The following is a 22,466-nucleotide window of genomic DNA, read 5'->3' as shown; positions in this document are numbered from 1 at the left end:
GGCTCCTCAGTTTTGTTAAGCCCAAGGCAGGAGCTGGAGAGTTGAGAAGGAAGAAGGGTACACACACTCATACCAATGAGACAGAAACTGGTGACCAAGAAGACTAACCCATTGAAGCGAGGTGCCTCCAAGTGGGCGCCCCGTGGATCCAATGGACCGCAAAGAAAGGGCTGCCCATAAAGGACCCACAGAGCGAGTAGCATGAGCAGAGACTGTTTTTGGTACAGGAAGATCAGCCTGCGTGTAAGCCTGTGAGTTAGTCTGTTTGTTAGTTGGCCAGCCCTGCTTGTGGAATCCACAGAGGACAAATAGGGAATCCGTTTTCCTCATGGAACTAGTACGATACACAAAGATCTTAATTAAGATGGAAGCTGGATACCACCTTGGGGAATTAACCCTGTTTGGTCTGGAGGACTGCTCTGTCATGATGAAAGTTCAAAAAGCACTCCCAAATCTGATACTCATCTTATTGAGTAGAAGAAAAAAAATCGTTGCCGTAAACCATTTGAGGTCCACAGAGTCCAGTGGTTCAAACAATGACTTCCGTAAAGCACGGAGACTGGACGACAGAACTGGAGAACCCTTTAGACCTTAAGAGGGATGATTCAAGAGCCACGCCATCAAAGACAGGCAAGCTAAGTTCAGGTGTAAACAAGGACCCTGAAACAAGAGGTCTGGTCGTAGAGAAAGTAGAAAAGAAACGTCTATGGATAAACTGTTGAGATCCGTGAACCAATGGGGTGAGACAGCTATCAGGACCACGGTGTAGTCTTCCTGCTTGGATTTGTGAAGCACCCTGTAAAAGGAGGGAGATCGGAGGTAAGAGATACGCCAGACAGAAAGGCCATGGGACAGCAAGTGCGTCCGCGAAGGCTGCTTGTCCCGGACCCGTACAGTGGAATCTTGTAGTTGTGCCTTGAGGCCATGAGCTACACATCCAGATGATCCCATTTGTCTATAAGAAGCTGGAAGACTTCTGGATGTAGAGATCATTTGCCGGCATGTACATCCCGACAACTGAGGAAGTCTGCCTCCCAGTTGACAATCCCAGGGATGAAGAATGTGCGCCACTTCCATCATTACCGATACACTGCGAGGTTCTCCCTGGTGATTGTGATAAGCCACTGCTGTGGCGCTGTCTGACTGGACTTTTAGTACAACCCTGAAGAATGTCCCGAGACAGACGGAGGACCCTGTAGACCGCTCTAAAGTTTAGGATGTTGATAGGTAAGATCCCTTCAGCAGGAGTCCAACGGCCTTGAAAGATGTGACATCCGGTGACTGCACCTCAGGTGAGGACCCAATCTGCAATCCAGAATGGGCGACCCCTATCCAGGTGTGAGGTTTGTAACCACCACGAAAGGGATATCTGAACTTTTGAAACTATGGTCAGTGTGCATCTTGTTATTACCCACCTGGCCAGTCAACCTTTCCAATTCTAGCACAAGACCCACCCACAGCTTCTTTTTCTGAAATGCTGGCAAAAATTTCAGACCAGAAAGAGAGACCATTGTCTGTGATTTTACCTGATTTGGGTTGGCCTTTCCACCTTTATATGATCAGGTGTTGGAGGGCCTGGAATGGAACTGAACGTATTCTGCCATGTCAAAAGTGGATTACCATGGTACCCAAGATTTGCATTGCGGAGTGAATGGACACTCTACGACTGTGGAGCAATCTGCGCACCCGTAGCTGCAGTGTCACAATTTTGACCGTTGGTAGGAAGATTCTCTGCATGTGAGCATCCAGAAGAGCTCCCAAATGTATCATCCTGAGAGGGTATTGGGGAAGACTTTTTCCAGTTGATTAGCCAATCGTGTCTCTGCAGGAAGGCTATGGTTACTTGTAGATGGTAGTTGAGGACCTCTGGAGAGAATACCAGAATAAGCAGGTCATCCAGGTAAGTGATTATTCTGATCCCCAGACGATAAAGCTGAGCCGCAATGGCAGTGCCTAAAAAGGCAGTAACTGAAACTGGAAAAGCTGGTGTAGGACAGTTAACCGAAGGTATTGCTGATGAGAGGGCGCTATAGGCACATTTAGGTAAGTGTCATGGATGTCCAAAGAGACCATAAAGTCCCCAGGCTGCATAGCTACAACAATGGAACGGAGAGTTTCCAAACGAAACCTGGCCAATATTTGTTCAGTAGCTTGAGACTGAGGATGGGTCGATGGGACGCATTGGGTTTCTGGACTAAGAAGAGCATCGAGTAGAAGACCTTGCCCCATTGTGACAAGAATTCTCATACCTAAATGTAGTAAGGATTGAATAGCAGTCCAGAGAGCCTGAGCTTTGTCAAGTTCTGTGGGAGCGCTTATGTGAAAGTACTGTCAGGGAAGTTATCTCAGAAAAAAGAGGGCGTTACCCATGAGAGACCACTTCCTGAACCAACGAGTCCGTTGTGACCAGAAGCCAATAGTGTGCGAACTGAAAAAGTCGGCCTCCCACCCTGGGACCTCCCAGGAGGCGGCCCATTCCATCATGCTGAGGGTTAATCCTCGGGCTTGGTAGCTGGGCATCTGGTAGCCCAGGCTTGCTTGGATTTGGGCTTAGAGGCCTCTGTGGTGTGTGACTGTTGAGGAAAGGCTTGGCCTCTGGCCTTGCCCTGGGGGTGAAAGGATCGAAAGGAGGAAGTCCGAGGCTAGGAAGGAGGAGGATGATGGCAGGAAAGTTGTTTTAGAAACTGCGAGAGTAATGACAATCTTGTCCAGCTTAGGTCCAAAAAGATTCTCCCCCCATATAAGGAAGTGCTACAAGGGCTCTCTCGGAATTTGCATCAGCTTTTTAGGAACGAAGCCAAATAATGCGGCAGGGCGACCACTGACAAAGCTTTGGAGGTTAGGAGGGCAGTATCCAGAGTCACTTATCAAATAAAAAAGGCTGCATCTGATATTTGCACCATATGACAGTTGCTCCGTGTAGCAACTGAGGGAAAACTGTTCTCTAGGGCATCTGCCCAGCTCTCATTAGCCTTTGCCACCAAGGCAGTTACCATGGCAGGGCGAGAAATAGCTATTTAGATTTAAGACATACACCCACCTGTCTACCCGTCATCTCCTTTAGGAAGGATGCTGTAGGCAAGATAGAGCTTTTTACAAAACGCATCACATGGGAATCCACTGCCAGGGGGTTTTCCCACTTAGTACAATCTGCTGCTGGAAGAGGGTAAAAGGAACTCAGCCATTTAGAGACATGGAACTTTTTGCTATGAGCCTTCCATGCTATACTCATGAGCTCAGTAAAAGTAATCAGAGTGGGGAAATTCTGCCATCACTACCTTCTGGTGTTTTCAAAGAGGATCATTTGCCTTAGGTGAGGATTCCTCAATTTCTAACTGAAGAGTAAATTTACCAGTCCTCACTAAAGCAGCAATGTTTTATTTAGACTGAAAGTCTTCCTCCCCCTGAGGGTGATTCAGTATCAGAGCGACCTGCATTCTCTGCATTACATGAGCATTTCCTCAGAATCCAGAAGCGGTGTACACTGTGAGGATGGCACAACACGCTTAGCGGTGTTACTAGGCAAGAGTCCATGGACCTGCAATATATGGTGAAAAGCAGCAGAACAGGCAGCCAGACTCTGCACGGAGGCAGGGAACATGTCCATCCATGGGTGAGGGACACGCATGACCAGCACAGCCTGGTGTACCTGTTGTGGTAACTGGTGCAGCACTCTCGTAGGTGGAAGCTAGTGCCGGATTGTAATGCGATCTGCAATTTTTGCCAGCATTTGAGAAAAAGAAGCCATGGGGGGCTCCTGTGCTGGAATTGGAGGTTCTGACTGGCAAGTTGGGGAATAACAAGAGGCACACTGACCATCTTGCAACACATCCTGTGGAGATAAGCCTGCTGAACAGGACCTGCAGGACACTAATGTGAGAGCAAGAGCCTGTTTAATTCCCTTGCCTTTGCCAGACATAGCTGCAGGGAGGTACAATACACAATATTGCAATAAGCAGTGTGTAACACTAAACAGTACGTATGTGACAATTTAACTCCACAAATGCAATAAAATGTGGAGCACCGTGAACACACACACACCAGTATCATAGAGGTACAGTGAGAAAAGAGGGAAAAGATATAATCTGACAGAAAGGAAAGGCAAACAGCAGAGATAGCGTAAGTCACATACAATGCAGAATATGTAATAAAACCGCAATGGGCACTAAATTCAACTACTCAACCACAGTGGCGCTTTATAACCCGACTCCTGGGAGAAATATACAGGGAGATTGGAGACCTGCACAGAGCTGAAAATGGCTGCCAACTGTCTTCATGTGGGAGGAGGAGCCGCTTAGAAGTGGGAAGAACGCTGTGGAATTGCGCCTTTGGCAGAGGGAGGGACCGCTGGTGAAGCGCTGACATTCCCTTGCTGATTTAAGTCACCAGGTTCTCTGTTCGGTTACAGGATCGTCTCCAGCACCAGTATAATTAGCCATGGTGGTCTAGTGCAGTCCACACCCATGGCTTGGGTGCACATCAACACCATCCGGTTCCTCTACCAGGACTGGAGGTATGGACTTCTAAACGCAAAGTCCCGCATGTGGAAGCCTGCCTTGCCTTACTAAGATGTTCAGGGTGCAGTCCGGGGCTGTTCCATGTGCCCCTGCTAGTCGGGGCTCATGGTGCACTGCCGAAAGTACCTCACCATGTCTGGAGTTGCAGCGCCGGCAGAAGTGTTGGAGAAGCAGCGCTGGCATCCAGAGGACTGCCCAGCGCTGCTTGCCGAGTAATAAAATAAGAATTTACTTACCGATAATTCTATTTCTCGGAGTCCGTAGTGGATGCTGGGGTTCCTGAAAGGACCATGGGGAATAGCGGCTCCGCAGGAGACAGGGCACAAAAAAGTAAAGCTTTTACCAGATCAGGTGGTGTGCACTGGCTCCTCCCCCTATGACCCTCCTCCAGACTCCAGTTAGGTGCTGTGCCCGGACGAGCGTACACAATAAGGGAGGCAATTTGAATCCCGGGTAAGACTCATACCAGCCACACCAATCACACCGTACAACTTGTGATCTAAACCCAGTTAACAGTATGATAACAGAAAGAGCCTCTTAAAGATGGCTCCTTAACAATATAACCCGAATTTGTTAACAATAACTATGTACAGTATTGCAGATAATCCGCACTTGGGATGGGCGCCCAGCATCCACTACGGACTCCGAGAAATAGAATTATCGGTAAGTAAATTCTTATTTTCTCTATCGTCCTAAGTGGATGCTGGGGTTCCTGAAAGGACCATGGGGATTATACCAAAGCTCCCAAACGGGCGGGAGAGTGCGGATGACTCTGCAGCACCGAATGAGAGAATTCCAAGTCCTCTTTTGCCAGGGTATCAAATTTGTAGAATTTTACAAACGTGTTTTCCCCCGACCACGTAGCTGCTCGGCAGAATTGTAATGCCGAGACCCCTCGGGCAGCCGCCCAAGATGAGCCCACCTTCCTTGTGGAATGGGCCTTAACAGATTTAGGCTTTGGCAGGCCTGCCACAGAATGAGCAAGTTGAATTGTGTTACAAATCCAACGAGCAATCGTCTGCTTAGAAGCAGGGGCACCCAACTTGTTGGGTGCATATAGTATCAACAGCGAGTCAGATTTTCTGACTTCAGCCGTCCTTGAAATGTATATTTTTAAGGCTCTGACAACGTCCAACAACTTGGAGTCCTCCAAGTCGCCAGTGGCCGCAGGCACCACAATAGGTTGGTTCAGGTGAAACGCTGATACCACCTTAGGGAGAAAATGCGGACGAGTCCTCAGTTCTGCCCTATCCGAATGGAAGATTAGATAAGGGCTTTTATAAGATAAAGCCGCCAATTCAGATACTCTCCTGGCGGAAGCCAGGGCCAGTAACATAGTCACTTTCCATGTGAGATATTTAAAATCCACCTTTTTCAATGGTTCAAACCAATGGGATTTGAGGAAATCTAAAACTACATTTAGATCCCACGGTGCCACCGGAGGCACCACAGGAGGCTGTATATGCAGTACTCCTTTAACAAAAGTCTGTACCTCAGGAACTGAGGCCAATTCTTTTTGGAAGAATATTGACAGGGCCGAAATTTGAACCTTAATAGATCTCAATTTGAGACCCCTAGACAATCCTGATTGTAGGAAATGTAGGAAACGACCCAGTTGAAATTCCTCCGTCGGAACACTCCGATCCTCGCACCACGCGACATATTTTCGCCAAATGCGGTGATAATGTTTCGCGGTGACTTCCTTCCTTGCCTTAATCAAGGTAGGAATGACTTCTTCTGGAATGCCTTTCCCTTTTAGGATCTGGCGTTCAACCGCCATGCCGTCAAACGCAGCCGCGGTAAGTCTTGAAAGAGACAGGGACCCTGTTGTAGCAGGTCCCTTCTCAGAAGTAGAGGGCACGGGTCGTCCGTGACCAACTCTTGAAGTTCCGGGTACCAAGTCCTTCTTGGCCAATCCGGAGCCACTAGTATTTCTTACTCCTCCTCACCGTATAATCTTCAATACCTTTGGTATGAGAGGCAGAGGAGGAAACACATATACTGATTTGTACACCCAAGGTGTTACCAGTGCGTCCACAGCTATTGCCTGTGGATCTCTTGACCTGGCGCAATACTTGTCCAGTTTCTTGTTGAGGCGAGACGCCATCATGTCTACCATTGGTCTTTCCCAACAGTTTATTAGCATGTGGAAGACTTCTGGATGAAGACCCCCCTCTCCCGGGTGTATATCGTGTCTGCTGAGGAAGTCTGCTTCCCAGTTGTCCACGCCCGGGAAGAACACTGCTGACAGTGCTATTACGTGATTCTCCGCCCAGCGAAGAATCTTGGCAGCTTCTGCCATTGCACTCCTGCTTCTTGTGCCGCCCTGTCTGTTTACATGGGCGACCGCCGTGATGTTGTCCGACTGAATCAACACCGGTTTTCCTTGCAGGAGTGGTTCCGCCTGGCTTAGAGCATTTTAGATTGCTCTTAGTACCAGAATGTTTATGTGAATAGACTTTTCCAGGTTCGTCCATACCCCCTGGAAGTTTCTTCCTTGTGTGACTGCTCCCCAACCTCTCAGGCTGGCGTCCGTGGTCACCAGGATCAAATCCTGTATGCCGAATCTGCGGCCCTCCAATAGATGAGCCTTTTGCAACCACCACAGAAGATATACCCTTGTCCTTGGCGACAGGGTTATTCGCAGGTGCATCTGAGGATGCGACCCTGACCATTTGTCCAACAGATCCCTTTGGAAAATTCTTGCATGGAATCTGCCGAATGGAATTGCTTCGTAAAAAGCCACCATTTTTCCCAGGACTCTTGTGCATTGATGTACAGACACCTTTCCTGGTTTTAGGAGGTTCCTGACAGGTCGGATAACTCCTTGGCTTTTTCCTCGGGAAGAAAAACCTTTTTCTGAACCGTGTCCAGAATCATCCCTAGGAACAGCAGACGTATCGTCGGAAAACAGCTGCGATTCTTGGAATATTTAGAATCCAGTCGTGCCGTCGAAGAACTACTTTAGATAGTGCTCTTCCGACCTCCAACTGTTCTCTGGAACTTGCCCTTTTTAGGTCGTGCAAGTAAGGGATAATTTAGATGCCTTTTTTCTTTGAAGAAACATCTTTTCGGCCATTACCTTGGTAAAAAGGCCCGGGGTGCCGTGGATAATTCAAACGGCATCGTCTGAAACTGATATTGACAGTTCTGTACCACGAACCAGAGGTACCCTTGATGAGAAGGACAAATTTTGGACATGGAGGTAATCCTTGATGTCCAGGGACACCATATAGTCCCCTTTTTTCCGGTTCGCTATCACTGCTCTGAGTGACTTTATCTCGATTTGAACCTTTTATGTAAGTGTTCAAAACATTTTAGATTTAGACTATGTGTCACCAAGCCGTCTGGCTTCAGTACCACAATATAGTGTGGAAAAATAATACCCTTTTCCTTGTCGTAGGAGGGGTACTTTGATTATCACCTGCTGGATATACAGCTTGTGAATTGTTTCCAATGCTGCCTCCCTGTCGGAGGGAGCCGTTGGTAAAGCAGACTTCAGGAAGCTGCGAGGAGAAGATGTCTCGACTCTCCAATCTTTACCCCTGGGATAATACTCGTACGATCTAGGGGTCAACTTGCGAGTGATCCCACTGCGCCCTGAGACTCTTGAGACTACCCCCCCACCTTGAGTCCGCTTGCACGGCCCCAGCGTCATGCTGAGGACTTGGCAGACGCGGTGGAGGGCTTCTTTTCCTGGGAAAGGGCTGCCTGCTGCAGTCTACTTCCCTTACCTCTATGTCTGGGCAGATATGACTGGCCTTTTGCCTGCATGCCCTCATGGGAAAGGAAAGATTGAGGCTGAAAAGACGGTGTCTTTTTTAGCTGAGATGTAACTTGGGGTAAAAAAGGTTGGATTTCCCAGCTGTTGCTGTGGTCCCCAGGTCCGATGGACCGACCCCCAAATAACTCCTTCCCTTTATACAGCAATACTTCCATCTGCCGTATGGGATCTGTATCACCTGACCACTGTCGTGTCCCTGACATCTTCTGGGAGATATGGACAACGCACTTATCTTGATGCCAGAGAGCAAATATCCCTCTGTGCATCTCACATACATATATATAGAATGCATCCTATTAAATGCTCTACATGAATAAAATATTTTCAGTCAGGGAATCCGACCAAGCCAACCCAGCACTGCATCTCCAGGCTGATGGCGATCGCTGGTCGCAGTATAACCACCGTATGTGTGTATATACTTTTTAGGATATTTTTCCAGCTTCCTATCAGCTGGCTCCTTGAGGGCGGCCGTATCTGGAGACGGTAACGCCACTTGATAAGCGTGTGAGCGCCTTATCACCCTAAGGGGTGTTTCCCAACGTACCCTAATTTCTGGCGGGAAAGGGTATAACGCCAATATTTGCTATCGGGGTAACCCTACGCATCATCACACACTTCATTTTATTTTATCTGATTCAGGAAAAACTACAGGTAGTTTTTTCACTCCCACATAATACCCTTTCTTGTGGTACTTGTAGTATCAGAAACACGTAACACCTCCTTCATTGCCCTTAACGTGTGGCCCTAATGAGAAATACGTTTGTTTATTCACCGTCGACACTGTATTCAGTGTCCGTGTCTGTGTCTGTGTCGACCGACTGAGGTAAATGGGCGTTTTTAAAACCCCTGACGGTGTTTCTGAGACGCCTGGACCGGTCCTAATAGATTGTCGGCCGTCTCATGTCGTCAACCGACCTTGCAGCGTGTTGACATTCTCACGTAATTCTCTAAATAAGCCATCCATTCCGGTGTCGACTCCCTAGAGAGTGACATCACCATTACAGGCAATTTCTCCGCCTCCTCACCAACATCGTCCTCATACATGTCGACACACACGTACCGACACACAGCACACACACCGGGAATGCTCTGACAGAGGACAGGACCCACTAGCCCTTTGGGGAGACAGAGGGAGAGTCTGCCAGCACACACCAAAAACGCTATAATTATATAGGGACAACCTTATATAAGTGTTTCTCCCTTATAGCATCTTTTATATATATACAATATCGCCAAAATCAGTGCCCCCCCTCTCTGTTTTAACCCTGTTTCTGTAGTGCAGTGCAGGGGAGAGCCTGGGAGCCTTCTCTCCAGCTTTTCTGTGAGAGAAAATGGCGCTGTGTGCTGAGGAGATAGGCCCCGCCCCTTTTTCGGCGGCCTCGTCTCCCGCTATTTTTGAAGTTAGGCAGGGGTTAAATATCTCCATATAGCCTCTGTGGGCTATATGTGAGGTATTTTTTGCCTCTAATAAGGTTTTTATTTGCCTCTCAGAGCGCCCCCCCCAGCGCTCTGCACCCTCAGTGACTGTTGTGTGAAGTGTGCTGAGAGGAAAATGGCGCACAGCTGCAGTGCTGTGCGCTACCTTTATGAAGACTCAGGAGTCTTCAGCCGCCGATTTTGGACCTCTTCTCTCTTCAGCGTCTGCAAGGGGGCCGGCGGCGCGGCTCCGGTGACCATCCAGGCTGTACCTGTGATCGTCCCTCTGAGTGTCCAGTAGCCAAGCAGCAAATCCACTCTGCACGCAGGTGAGTTCACTACTTCTCCCCTAAGTCCCTCGTTGCAGTGATCCTGTTGCCAGCAGGACTCACTGTAAAGTAAAAAAACCTAAGCTAAACTTTCTCTAAGCAGCTCTTTAGGAGAGCCACCTAGATTGCACCCTTCTCGTTCGGGCACAAAATCTAACTGGAGTCTGGAGGAGGGTCATAGGGGGAGGAGCCAGTGCACACCACCTGATCTGGTAAAAGCTTTACTTTTTTGTGCCCTGTCTCCTGCGGAGCCGCTATTCCCCATGGTCCTTTCAGGAACCCCAGCATCCACTTAGGACGATAGAGAAAAGTAAATAAAAAAAATAAAGCATTGACTGCTTAAAAGCAGCCCCACTGTTATAAAGGTGACCAGCGCTTGCTGGCACCAAACGAAAACGGAGGAGCCTGTGGGCGGGGTATAAGGGAAAAGGACCAGTGGATCTTGGGATCAATAGCTTAACTGTTTGGTGGCTGTTCCTGGTCACCACCACCATACCCCAATGTCATCCCTGTGGATGCCTATGGACCCTGAAGAAGAAATCTGAGGTCACTAACCCATGAAGAGTAAAATCCCTCACAAAGGGACACAAAAGAGGAGAGATGGAGTTACAGGTGCTAGAGTGTCTACAGAGAGATAGACATAAGTGTAGTTCAAAACATAACAAAGAATTTAATTAAGTGGCAATTGTCCAAAGGAAACAGGACAAGAGATGCAATAAATAACAGTTAGCTCCGTGAAATGAAAAAATAGGATTTTGGTACTCGCCGTTAAATCCTTTTCTCCTAGTCCGTAGAGGATGCTGGGGACTCCAAAAGGACCATGGGGTATAGACGGGATCCGCAGGAACATAGGCACACTAAAAGACTTAAGACTGGGTGTGAACTGGCTCCTCCCTCTATGCCCCTCCTCCAGACCTCAGTTATAGGAACTGTGCCCAGGAGAGATGGACAGTACAAGGAAAGATTTTGTTTAAACTAAGGGCTACCCAACATACCAGCCCACACCAAAGACATTCCGCCCAACCGGAATAACACCAAAAACAGATAACCGTAAATGTAAAAACTCCAGCAACCAGCTGTAACAAAACACACAAGTCGTGTACAACCAACTCAACAGTAAGTAAGTTCACATAATGCAAGTAATAGTCCGCACTGGGACGGGCGCCCAGCATCCTCTACGGCAGCGGTTGCCAACCCGCGGCTCTCGAGCAGCATGCGGCTCTTTCATCCGCCGCATGCGGCTCGATCCGCTCCCGGCCACCGCTGCCCGACACACAGCAACTTCTAATAAAGCTTAGAAGTTGCTGTGTGTTATCTCCAGCGTGAGGAGAGGGGAGGACGCAGCACGAGTCCCTCCAGCCCCTGTGACTCCTGCGGCGGTGCCTGGACATGAGCCAATCAGAGCTCGCTGTCCGGCAGCTAAGCTCCTGATTGGCTGCCGGACCGCGAGCTCTGATTGGCTCACGGGCCGGCGCTGAATTTAAGATACACACCGCCGCCTGAGTCACAGGAACAGGAGAGGCGCGCGCTCTCCTCCCCTCTCCTGACAGCAGCACAACAATGGTGAGCAGCACTTGGGGGAAGGGGGGGGGGGATCTGCACTGGGGGCATAGCTGGCACTGTAGGGGCATGTGGATCTACACTGGGGGGCATACCTGGCACTGTGGGGGCATGTGGATCTCCAATGGGGGCATACCTGGCACTGGGAGGCATGTGGATCTGCACTGGGGGTATATCTGGCACTGTGGGGGCATGTAAATCTGCACTGGGGGCATACCTGGCACTGTGGGGGCATGTGGATCTGCACTGGGGGCAAACCTGGCACTGTGGGGCATGTAAATCTGCACTGGGGGCATAGCTGGCACTGTGGGGGCATGTGGATCTACACTGGGGGGCATACCTGGCACTGTGGGGGCATGTGGATCTCCAATGGGGGCATACCTGGCACTGGGAGACATGTGGATCTGCACTGGGGGCATACCTGGCACTGTGGGGGCATGTGGATCTCCAATGGGGGCATACCTGGCACTGGGAGGCATGTGGATCTGCACTGGGGGTATATCTGGCACTGTGGGGGCATGTAAATCTGCACTGGGGGCATACCTGGCACTGTGGGGGCATGTGGATCTGCACTGGGGGCAAACCTGGCACTGTGGGGCATGTAAATCTGCACTGGGGGCATAGCTGGCACTGTGGGGGCATGTGGATCTACACTGGGGGGCATACCTGGCACTGTGGGGGCATGTGGATCTCCAATGGAGGCATACCTGGCACTGGGAGACGTGGATCTGCACTGGGGGCATACCTGGCACTGTGGGGGCATGTAAATCTGCACTGGGGGCATACCTGGCACTGTGGGGGCATGTGGATCTGCACTGGTGGCATAGCTGGCACTGTGGAGGCATGTGGATCTGCACTGGGGGCATAGCTGGCACTGTGGGGCATATCTGGCACTGTGAGGACATGTGTATCTGGCACTGTAAGGACATGAGTATCTGGCACTGGGGGGCATAGCTGGCACTTGGGGGCATATCTGGCACTGTTAGGACATGTGTATCTGGCACTTGGGGGCATATCTGGCACTGTTAGGACATGTGTATCTGGCACTGGGGGGCATATCTGGCACTGTAAAGACGTGTGTATCTGCACTGGGGGCATATTTGGTACTGTAAGGACATGTGTATCTGCACTGGGGGCATAGATGGCACTGTGTGGACATGTGTATCTGCACTGGGGGCATATCTGGCACTGTGGGGATGTGTATCTGGCACTGGGGGCATATCTGGCACTGTTAGGACATGTGTATCTGGCACTGGGGGCATATCTGGCACTGTTAGGACATGTGTATCTGCACTGGAGGCATATCTGGCACTGTGGTGATATGTGTATCTGGCACTGGGGGCATATCTGGAACTGTTAGGACATGTGTATCTGCACTGGGGGCATATCTGGCACTAAGAACATGTGTATTTGCACTGAGGGCATAGCTGGCACTGTGTGGACATGTGTATCTGCACTGGGGGCATATCTGGCACTGTGGGGGCATGTGTATCTGGCACTGGGGGCATAGTTGGCACTGTGGGGGCATGTGTATCTGGCACTGTGGGGGCATGTGTATCTGGCACTGGGGGCATATATTTATCTGGCACTGTGTGGAGATATGTGTATCTGGCACTGTGGGGGTGTTATATGTATCTGGCACTGTGGAGGCACCCATTTTTTGGCATTTTTATATGTATGTGGCACTGTACAACATGACTAAAAATGGGGCTATGACACAAGCTCATACTCCTACAAATGTCATACCGAAAGGTGCGCGCACAAAAATGGGGTGTGGCTTTGTGAAAACTAGGCGAAGCCCCCATTTTTGGGCGCGCGCATGATAGTGGCTCTTTCCCTTTACTACGGATCTTTTCTGGCTCTTTGCCTCTGACTGGTTGGCCACCCCTGCTCTACGGACTAGGAGAAAAGGATTTAACGGTGAGTACCAAAATCCTATTTTCTCTTACGTCCTAGAGGATGCTGGGGACTCCAAAAGGACCATGGGGATTATACCAAAGCTCCAGAACGGGCGGGAGAGTGCGGAGGACTCTGCAGCACCGACTGAGCAAACGCCAGGTCCTCCTCGGCCAGCGTATCGAACTTATAGAATTTAGCAAAAGTGTTCGAACCCGACCAAGTAGCTGCTCGGCAAAGCTGAAGTGCCGAGACACCTCGGGCAGCCGCCCAAGATGAACCCACCTTTCTGGTAGAATGGGCTTTAACCACCTTCGGCACTGGTAACCCCACCGAAGAATAAGCCTGTTGGATCGTATTACAAATCCAGCGAGCAATAGTTTGTTTTGACGCTGGATGACCAACCTTGTTTGCTGTATACAAAACAAACAACGCTTCAGTTTTTCTAGTAACAGCTGTCCTAGCAACGTAAACCTTTAGCGCTCTTACAACATCCAGTGATTTTGGAATAGCCACAACATCCGAAGCTACCGGAACTACAATAGGCTGGTTAATGTGAAATGACGAAACCACTTTTGGTAGAAACTGTGGACGAGTCCTCAAATCCGCCCTATCCGCATGAAATATCAAATGCGGACTCTTCTGCGATAAAGCCGCTAATTCCGAAACCCGTCTGGCAGATGCCAGCGCCAACAGCATAACCACCTTCCAAGTGAGAAATCTTAATTCAACCTTCCGCAAAGGTTCAAACCAGGAGGACATAAGGAATCGCAGGACAACCTCAAGGTCCCACGGGGCTACAGGCGGTACAAACGGTGGATTGATATGCATCACCCCCTTCACAAAAGTCTGCACCTCAGGGATGGTAGCTAACTCTCGTTGAAAGAAAATAGACAAAGCTGAAATCTGCACCTTGATGGAACCCAACTTCAGGCCAGCATCTACTCCCGCCTGTAGAAAATGGAGAAAACGACCCAAGTGAAAATCCTCCGCAGGGGCCTTTTTAACCTCACACCAGGAAACGTATTTCCTCCAAATACGGTGATAATGTTTTGCCGTAACCTCTTTCCGAGCCTTAATGAGAGTCGGAATGACCTCCCTGGGAATCCCCTTGCGAGCTAAGATCTGGCGCTCAACCTCCATGCCGTCAAACGCAGCCGCGGTAAGTCTGGAAACACGCATGGACCCTGTAACAACAGATCCTCCCTTAGAGGAAGCGGCCAAGGATCCTCCACTAGCAAGTTCTGAAGATCCGGGTACCAGGCCCTTCTTGGCCAGTCTGGAACGACGAGAATTGCCTGAACCCTTGTTCGACGAATGATCGCCAGCACCTTTGGAATGAGAGGAAGAGGAGGGAACACATACACCGACCGGAAGATCCACGGAGACACCAGGGCGTCCACTGCTGGGGCCTGTAGGTCCCTTGACCTGGAACAATATCTCGGGAGCTTCTTGTTGAGCCGAGACGCCATCATGTCTATCATCGGAATTCCCCAGCGACCTGTCACTTCTGCAAAAACTTCTTGGTGCAGAGCCCATTCTCCCGGATGAAGATAGTGTCTGCTGAGAAAATCCGCTTCCCAGTTGTCCACCCCTGGAAGGAAAACCGCTGACAGTGCGCTGAGGTGTTGTTCCGCCCAGCAAAGTATCTTTGTTGACTCCGCCATTGCCGCTCTGCTCTTTGTTCCGCCTTGCCGGTTTACATGGGCCACCGCTGTGATGTTGTCTGACTGTACCAGGACCGGATGACCCTGAAGAAGACTTCTTCCTTGGAGCAGGCCGTTGTAAATGGCTCTTAACTCTAGAACGTTTATGTGGAGACAGGCTTCCTGGGGCGACCATTTTCCCTGGAAATTTCTTCCTTGGGTGACTGCGCCCTAGCCCCGGAGACTTGCATCTGTTGTCAGAAGTACCCACTCCTGGATACCGAATCGGCGTCCCCCCAGGAGGTGATCCACTTGTAGCCACCATAGGAGAGAGATTCTGGTTCTGGGAGACAGACTGATCTTCTGGTGAATGTGTAGATGAGACCCTGACCATTTGCTCAGCAAGTCCCACTGAAACACACAGGCGTGAAATCTGCCGTATGGTATGGCTTCGTACGCAGCAACCATCTTCCCCAGAACCCGAGTACAATGATGTACTGACACACTTGATGGCCTTAGAAGTTCCCTGACCATCGTCTGCAATTCCCGAGCCTTTTCTTCTGGAAGGAATACCTTCTGCAACTCCGTATCCAGAATCATGCCCAGAAACGAAAGCCGAGTGGTCGGAATCAACTGCGATTTTGGCAAATTGAGGACCCAACAGTGTTGTTGCAGGACCGATAGAGACAACTCCACACTCGTCAGCAATCGTTCCTTGGATCGCGCCCTTATCAGGAGATCGTCCAAGTACGGGATAATTGAAACCCCTTGTTTGCGAAGCAGCACCATAATTTCCGCCATGACTTTGGTGAAAATCCTCGGAGCCGTGGATAGGCCAAACGGCAACGTCTGAAATTGGTAATGACAATCCTGTATCGCAAACCTGAGGAAAGCCTGATGCGGAGGATATATCGGAACATGTAAGTAGGCATCCTTTATGTCGACTGACGCCAGAAAATCCCCCCCTTCCAGGCTGGAGATGACAGCTCGAAGGGTTTCCATCTTGAACTTGAACACTTTCAAGTATGGATTGAGGGATTTTAAATTTAGAATTGGTCTGACCGAACCGTCCGGTTTCGGCACCACAAAGAGGCTCGAGTAGAACCCCTCCCCCCTCTGAGAAGAGGGAACGGGAACAATGACCCTCTGCAGACACAGTTTTTGAATTGCTGCCAGCACTACCTCTCTGTCCGGAAGCCCGACTGGTAATGCCGAAATGAAGAACCGGTGAGGGGGCATCTCCTGAAACTCCAGTTTGTATCCCCGAGACACGATCTCTAGTATCCAGGGATCCAGGCCTGATCGCAACCAGACCTGACTGAAACTTTGTAGACGGCCCCCCACCAGTTCGGACTCCCCCAGGGAAGCCACAGCGTCATGCTGTGGGCTTGGTAGCAGCAAGGGAGGACTTTTGGTCCTGGGCGTTTGACCCTGCAGGAGATCTCCTCCCCCTCCCTCTACCTTTTGAAGAAAGGAAGGACGAGCCTTTTCCACGCCTGTATTTGTTGTGACGAAAGGACTGCATCTGTTGATGTGGTGCCTTTTTCTGTTGTGTGTGAACATAAGGGAGAAAAGAGGACTTACCCGCCGTCGCGGTCGAGACCAGGTCAGCCAAGCCGTCCCCGAATAAGACAGTACCTTTGAATGGGAGCGCTTCCATATTTTTCTTGGAGTCGGCATCCGCGTTCCATTGATGGATCCACAGGGCCCTCCTGGCTGATATCGACATGGCATTGGTTCTTGAACCTAAGAGACAGATGTCCCTTGCCACATCCTTTATGTAATCAGCAGCGTCTCATATAACCAAGAGTTAGCAGTACATTATCTTTTTCCAGAGTATCTATATCATTTGCTACATTTTCAGCACATTTAGCAATGGCACTACTCACCCATACCGACGCCACAGCAGGTCTGAGCAATGCACCCGAATTAGTGAAAATGGACTTCAGAGACGTCTCCAGCTTGCGATCCGCCGGATCTTTAAGAGCTGCTGTGTCTGGAGACGGAAGCGCCACCTTCTTAGACAAACGAGATAAAGCTTTGTCAACAGTTGAAGAAGTCTCCCATTTTTCCCTGTCATCAGTGGGAAAGGGATATGCCATGTAAATCCTCTTGGGAATCTGCCATTTCTTATCCGGCGACTCCCAAGCCCTTTCGCAAAGAGTATTCATTTCATGAGAAGGAGGAAATTTTACCTCAGGTTTTTTACCCTTGAACAAGCAAATCCTTGTTTCCTGTACCGCAGGTTCATCAGAAATGTGCAAAACGTCTTTTATAGCCACAATCATGTACTGAATACTCTTAACTAAACGGGGATGTAACGCAGCCTCAGTGAAATCGACCTCAGAATCAGATTCCGTGTCGGTATCAGTATCCCCCACTTGATTAAATGGCCGCTTTTGGGACCCAGATGGGGTTTGAACCTGAGACAAAGCCTCTTCCATGGACCTTCTCCATACCTGGGTCTGCTCCTCAGAATTATCTAACCTTTTTGTCAATGAAGTTACACTCGAGTTTAACGTACTCAGCAATGTCATTAAATCTGGAGCCGGCTGCGTCGACATTTCCAAGTCTAGCCCTGCATCTACTCCCCCAATAAGCTCCTCCGGTGAATAAGTTTCAGCCTCAGACATGTCGACACAGAGTACCGACACCACACAACACCTAGAATGTCCCTGTTAGGTGACAGGCCTATAGGAGAAGCCAGATAAAGGACACAGAGGGAGTATGCCAGCTCACACCCCAGCGCCCATATATCGCAACACACGATATATGTGCCCAGCGCTGTTCACCTTAACAAGCACCCGGTACTGCAGCCCCCTTTAGTAAAAAAGCCCCCGTTTTACTTGTAAATGCAGGATCGTGGAGGTCCTCCGCAGCGTCTCTCTCTGACCGCCTCGTGGAGCAGAGAAAATGGCGCCGGTGATCTGCAGACCGAAGCTCCGCCCCCTTCCCGGCGCGCTTCGGCCCGCCAAATTCAAAAAATTTAAAAATGCCGGCGGGGGTCTTTGATGAGTGCCGAAGCACTCAGGATCCATATGCCGCCCCAAGGACTTCAGTGACATGCTGCCCAAGGTGCCCCCCCCCCAGCGCCCTGCACCCAGTTTAAATACCGTTGGTGAAGTGTGTGGGAGCATGGAGCACAGCGTGACCGCTGTGCTGTACCTGCCGTCTCTGAAGTCTTCTGCCGTCCTGATGTCTTCTGATCTTCTCATACTCACCCGACTTCTTTCTTCTGGCTTCTGTGAGGGGATGGACGGCGTGGCTCCGGGAACAAGCAGCTAGGCGCACCAAGTGATCGAACCCTCTGCAGCTAATGGTGTGCAGTAGCCGAGAAGCAGAAGCCTTGAAACTCACAGAAGTAGGTCCTGCTTCTCTCCCCTCACTCCCACGCTGCAGGGAGCCTGTAGCCAGCAGGTCTCCCTGAACATAAAAAAACCTAACAAAAGTATTTTCTAGAGAAACTCAGTAGAGCTCCCCTAGTGTGTGACCCATCACTCCTGGGCACAAAGTCTAACTGAGGTCTGGAGGAGGGGCATAGAGGGAGGAGCCAGTTCACACCCAGTCTTAAGTCTTTTAGTGTGCCTATGTTCCTGCGGATCCCGTCTATATCCCATGGTCCTTTTGGAGTCCCCAGCATCCTCTAGGGCGTAAGAGAAACATTGAACTCATCGTTCTGCCCTGTTTTACTCATCGTTCTGCCCTGTTTCACCAATTGGTCTCTCTCCTTACCCTGGGCTTTGTACAGTTCCATTTGCAGATGATTCTTTTCCTCAGTCTCCTGGGCAAGTTGTTTTACCAGGTCTTGATTCTGGATCACCACTTGAGCCATGTCCTGGTTCCTGCTTTTAAACTCCTCCTCAAAACTTTTCTGCATTTCACGAGTCTCCTCTACCTGCATAAAGACATATTATAGAGGTTATAATAAGAATTTACTTACCGATAATTCTATTTCTCGTAGTCCGTAGTGGATGCTGGGACTTCCGTAAGGACCATGGGGAATAGCGGCTCCGCAGGAGACTGGGCACAAAAGTAAAAGCTTTAGACTAGCTGGTGTGCACTGGCTCCTCCCCCTATGACCCTCCTCCAAGCCTCAGTTAGGATACTGTGCCCGGACGAGCGTACATAATAAGGAAGGATTTTGAATCCCGGGTAAGACTCATACCAGCCACACCAATCACACCGTACAACCTGTGATCTGAACCCAGTTAACAGTATGATAAACGTAGGAGCCTCTGAAAAGATGGCTCACAACAATAAACAACCCGATTTTTTTGTAACAATAACTATATACAAGTATTGCAGACAATCCGCACTTGGGATGGGCGCCCAGCATCCACTACGGACTACGAGAAATAGAATTATCGGTAAGTAAATTCTTATTTTCTCTGACGTCCTAGTGGATGCTGGGACTTCCGTAAGGACCATGGGGATTATACCAAAGCTCCCAAACGGGCGGGAGAGTGCGGATGACTCTGCAGCACCGAATGAGAGAACTCCAGGTCCTCCTCAGCCAGGGTATCAAATTTGTAGAATTTAGCAAACGTGTTTGCCCCTGACCAAGTAGCTGCTCGGCAAAGTTGTAAAGCCGAGACCCCTCGGGCAGCCGCCCAAGATGAGCCCACTTTCCGTGTGGAATGGGCTTTTACAGATTTTGGCTGTGGCAGGCCTGCCACAGAATGTGCAAGCTGAATTGTACTACAAATCCAACTAGCAATTGTCTGCTTAGAAGCAGGAGCACCCAGCTTGTTGGGTGCATACAGGATAAACAGCGAGTCAGATTTTCTGACTCCAGCCGTCCTGGAAACATATTTTCAGGGCCCTGACTACGTCCAGCAACTTGGAGTCCTCCAAGTCCCTAGTCGCCGCAGGTACCACAATAGGCTGGTTCATGTGAAACGCTGAAACCACCTTAGGGAGAAATTGAGGGCGAGTCCTCAGTTCTGCCCTGTCTGAATGAAAAATTAGGTAAGGGCTTTTATATGATAAAGCCGCCAATTCAGAGACACGCCTGGCTGAAGCCAGGGCTAACAGCATGACCACTTTCCATGTGAGATATTTCAATTCCACAGTGGTGAGTGGTTCAAACCAATGTGATTTTAGGAGACTCAACACTACATTGAGATCCCAAGGTGCCACTGGAGGCACAAAAGGAGGCTGTATATGCAGTACCCCTTTGACAAACGTCTGAACTTCAGGCACTGAAGCCAGTTCTTTTTGGAAGAAGATTGACAGGGCCGAAATTTGAACCTTAATGGACCCTAATTTTAGGCCCATAGATAGTCCTGTTTGCAGGAAATGCAGGAAACGACCCAGTTGAAATTCCTCTGTAGGGGCCTTCTTGGCCTCACACCACGCAACATATTTCCGCCAAATGCGGTGATAATGTTTTGCGGTTACATCCTTTCTGGCCTTGACCAGGGTAGGGATGACTTCATCTGGAATGCCTTTTTCCTTCAGGATCCGGCGTTCAACCTCCATGCCGTCAAACGCAGCCGCGGTAAGTCTTGAAACAGACAAGGTCCCTGCTGGAGCAGGTCCTTTCTGAGAGGTAGAGGCCACGGGTCCTCCGTGAGCATCTCTTGCAGTTCCGGGTACCAAGTTCTTCTTGGCCAATCCGGAGCCACGAGTATAGTTCTTACTCCTCTCCTTCTTATGATTCTCAGTACTTTGGGTATGAGAGGCAGAGGAGGGAACACATACACCGACTGGTACAGCCACGGTGTTACCAGAGCGTCCACCGCTATTGCCTGAGGGTCCCTTGACCTGGCGCAATATCTGTCCAGTTTTTTGTTGAGACGGGACGCCATCATGTCCACCTTTGGTTTTTCCCAACGGTTTACAATCACTTGGAAGACTTCTGGGTGAAGTCCCCACTCTCCCGGGTGGAGGTCGTGTCTGCTGAGGAAGTCTGCTTCTCAGTTGTCCACTCCCGGAATGAACACTGCTGACAGTGCTACCACATGATTTTCCGCCCAGCGGAGAATCCTTGCAGCTTCTGCCATTGCCCTCCTGCTTCTTGTGCCGCCCTGTCTGTTGACGTGGGCGACTGCCGTGATGTTGTCCGATTGGATCAATACCGACTGACCTTGAAGCAGAGGCCTTGCTTGACTTAGGGCATTGTAAATGGCCCTTAGTTCCAGGATATTTATGTGAAGAGACGTTTCCATGCTTGACCACAAGCCCTGGAAATTTCTTCCCTGTGTGACTGCTCCCCAGCCTCTCAGACTGGCATCCGTGGTCACCAGCATCCAATCCTGAATGCCGAATCTGCGGCCCTTTAGAAGATGAGCACTCTGTAACCACCACAGGAGAGACACCCTAGTCCTTGGAGATAGGGTTATCCGCTGATGCATCTGAAGATGCGATCCGGACCATTTGTCCAGCAGATCCCACTGAAAAGTTCTTGCATGGAATCTTCCGAATGGAATTGCTTCGTAAGAAGCCACCATTTTTCCCAGGACTCTCGTGCATTGATGCACTGACACTTGGCCTGGTTTTAGGAGGTTCCTGACTAGCTCGGATAACTCCCTGGCCTTCTCCTCCGGGAGAAACACCTTTTTCTGGACTGTGTCCAGAATCATCCCCAGGAACAGTAGACGTGTTGTTGGAATCAGCTGTGATTTTGGGATATTTAGAATCCACCCGTGCTGACGTAGCACTACCTGAGACAGTGCTACTCCGAACTCTAACTATTCCCTGGATCTTGCCCTTATCAGGAGATCGTCCAAGTAAGGGATAATTAAGACGCCTTCTCTTCGAAGAAGAATCATCATTTCGGCCATTACCTTGGTAAAGACCCGGGGTGCCGTGGACAATCCAAACGGCAGCGTCTGAAACTGATAATGACAGTTTTGAACCACAAACCTGAGGTACCCCTGGTGAGAAGGGAAGATTGGGACATGGAGATAAGCATCTTTGATGTCCAGAGATACCATATAGTCCCCTTCTTCCAGGTTCGCTATCACTGCTCTGAGTGATTCCATCTTGAATTTGAACCTTTTTATGTAAGTGTTCAAGGATTTCAGATTTAAAATTGGTCTCACCGAGCCGTCCGGCTTCGGTACCACAAACAGCGTGGAATAATACCCCTTTCCCTGTTGTAGGAGGGGTACCTTGATTATCACCTGCTGGGAATACAGCTTGTGAATAGCTTCCAATACTGCCTCCCTGTCGGAGGGAGGCGTTGGAAGAGCAGACTTCAGGAATCGGCGAGGGGGAGACGTCTCGAATTCCAATTTGTACCCCTGTGATACTACCTGCAGGATCCAGGGGTCCACTTGCGAGTGAGCCCACTGCGCGTTGAAATTTTTGAGAC

The 22,466-nt window shown here is 49.8% G+C and overlaps 1 protein-coding gene across 1 annotated transcript in view; it reads right to left on the bottom strand.

Annotated features, from left to right (window-relative positions):
* Positions 1 to 22,466, bottom strand: part of PCNT (pericentrin) — a 474,261-nt gene that overhangs the window by 268,205 nt on the left and 183,590 nt on the right. Inside the window, exon 24 of the mRNA XM_063933256.1 lies at positions 18,881 to 19,043. Within this exon, the coding sequence (XP_063789326.1) occupies positions 18,881 to 19,043 (163 nt within the window). The remainder of the gene's footprint in view (positions 1 to 18,880; positions 19,044 to 22,466) is intronic.

Source organism: Pseudophryne corroboree, chromosome 7, assembly GCF_028390025.1.
Source record: "Pseudophryne corroboree isolate aPseCor3 chromosome 7, aPseCor3.hap2, whole genome shotgun sequence".
In the NCBI taxonomy this organism is placed as follows: domain Eukaryota; kingdom Metazoa; phylum Chordata; class Amphibia; order Anura; family Myobatrachidae; genus Pseudophryne; species Pseudophryne corroboree.
Note: the sequence above shows the minus strand (reverse complement) of the source record. Positions and strands in the feature narration are given on the sequence as shown.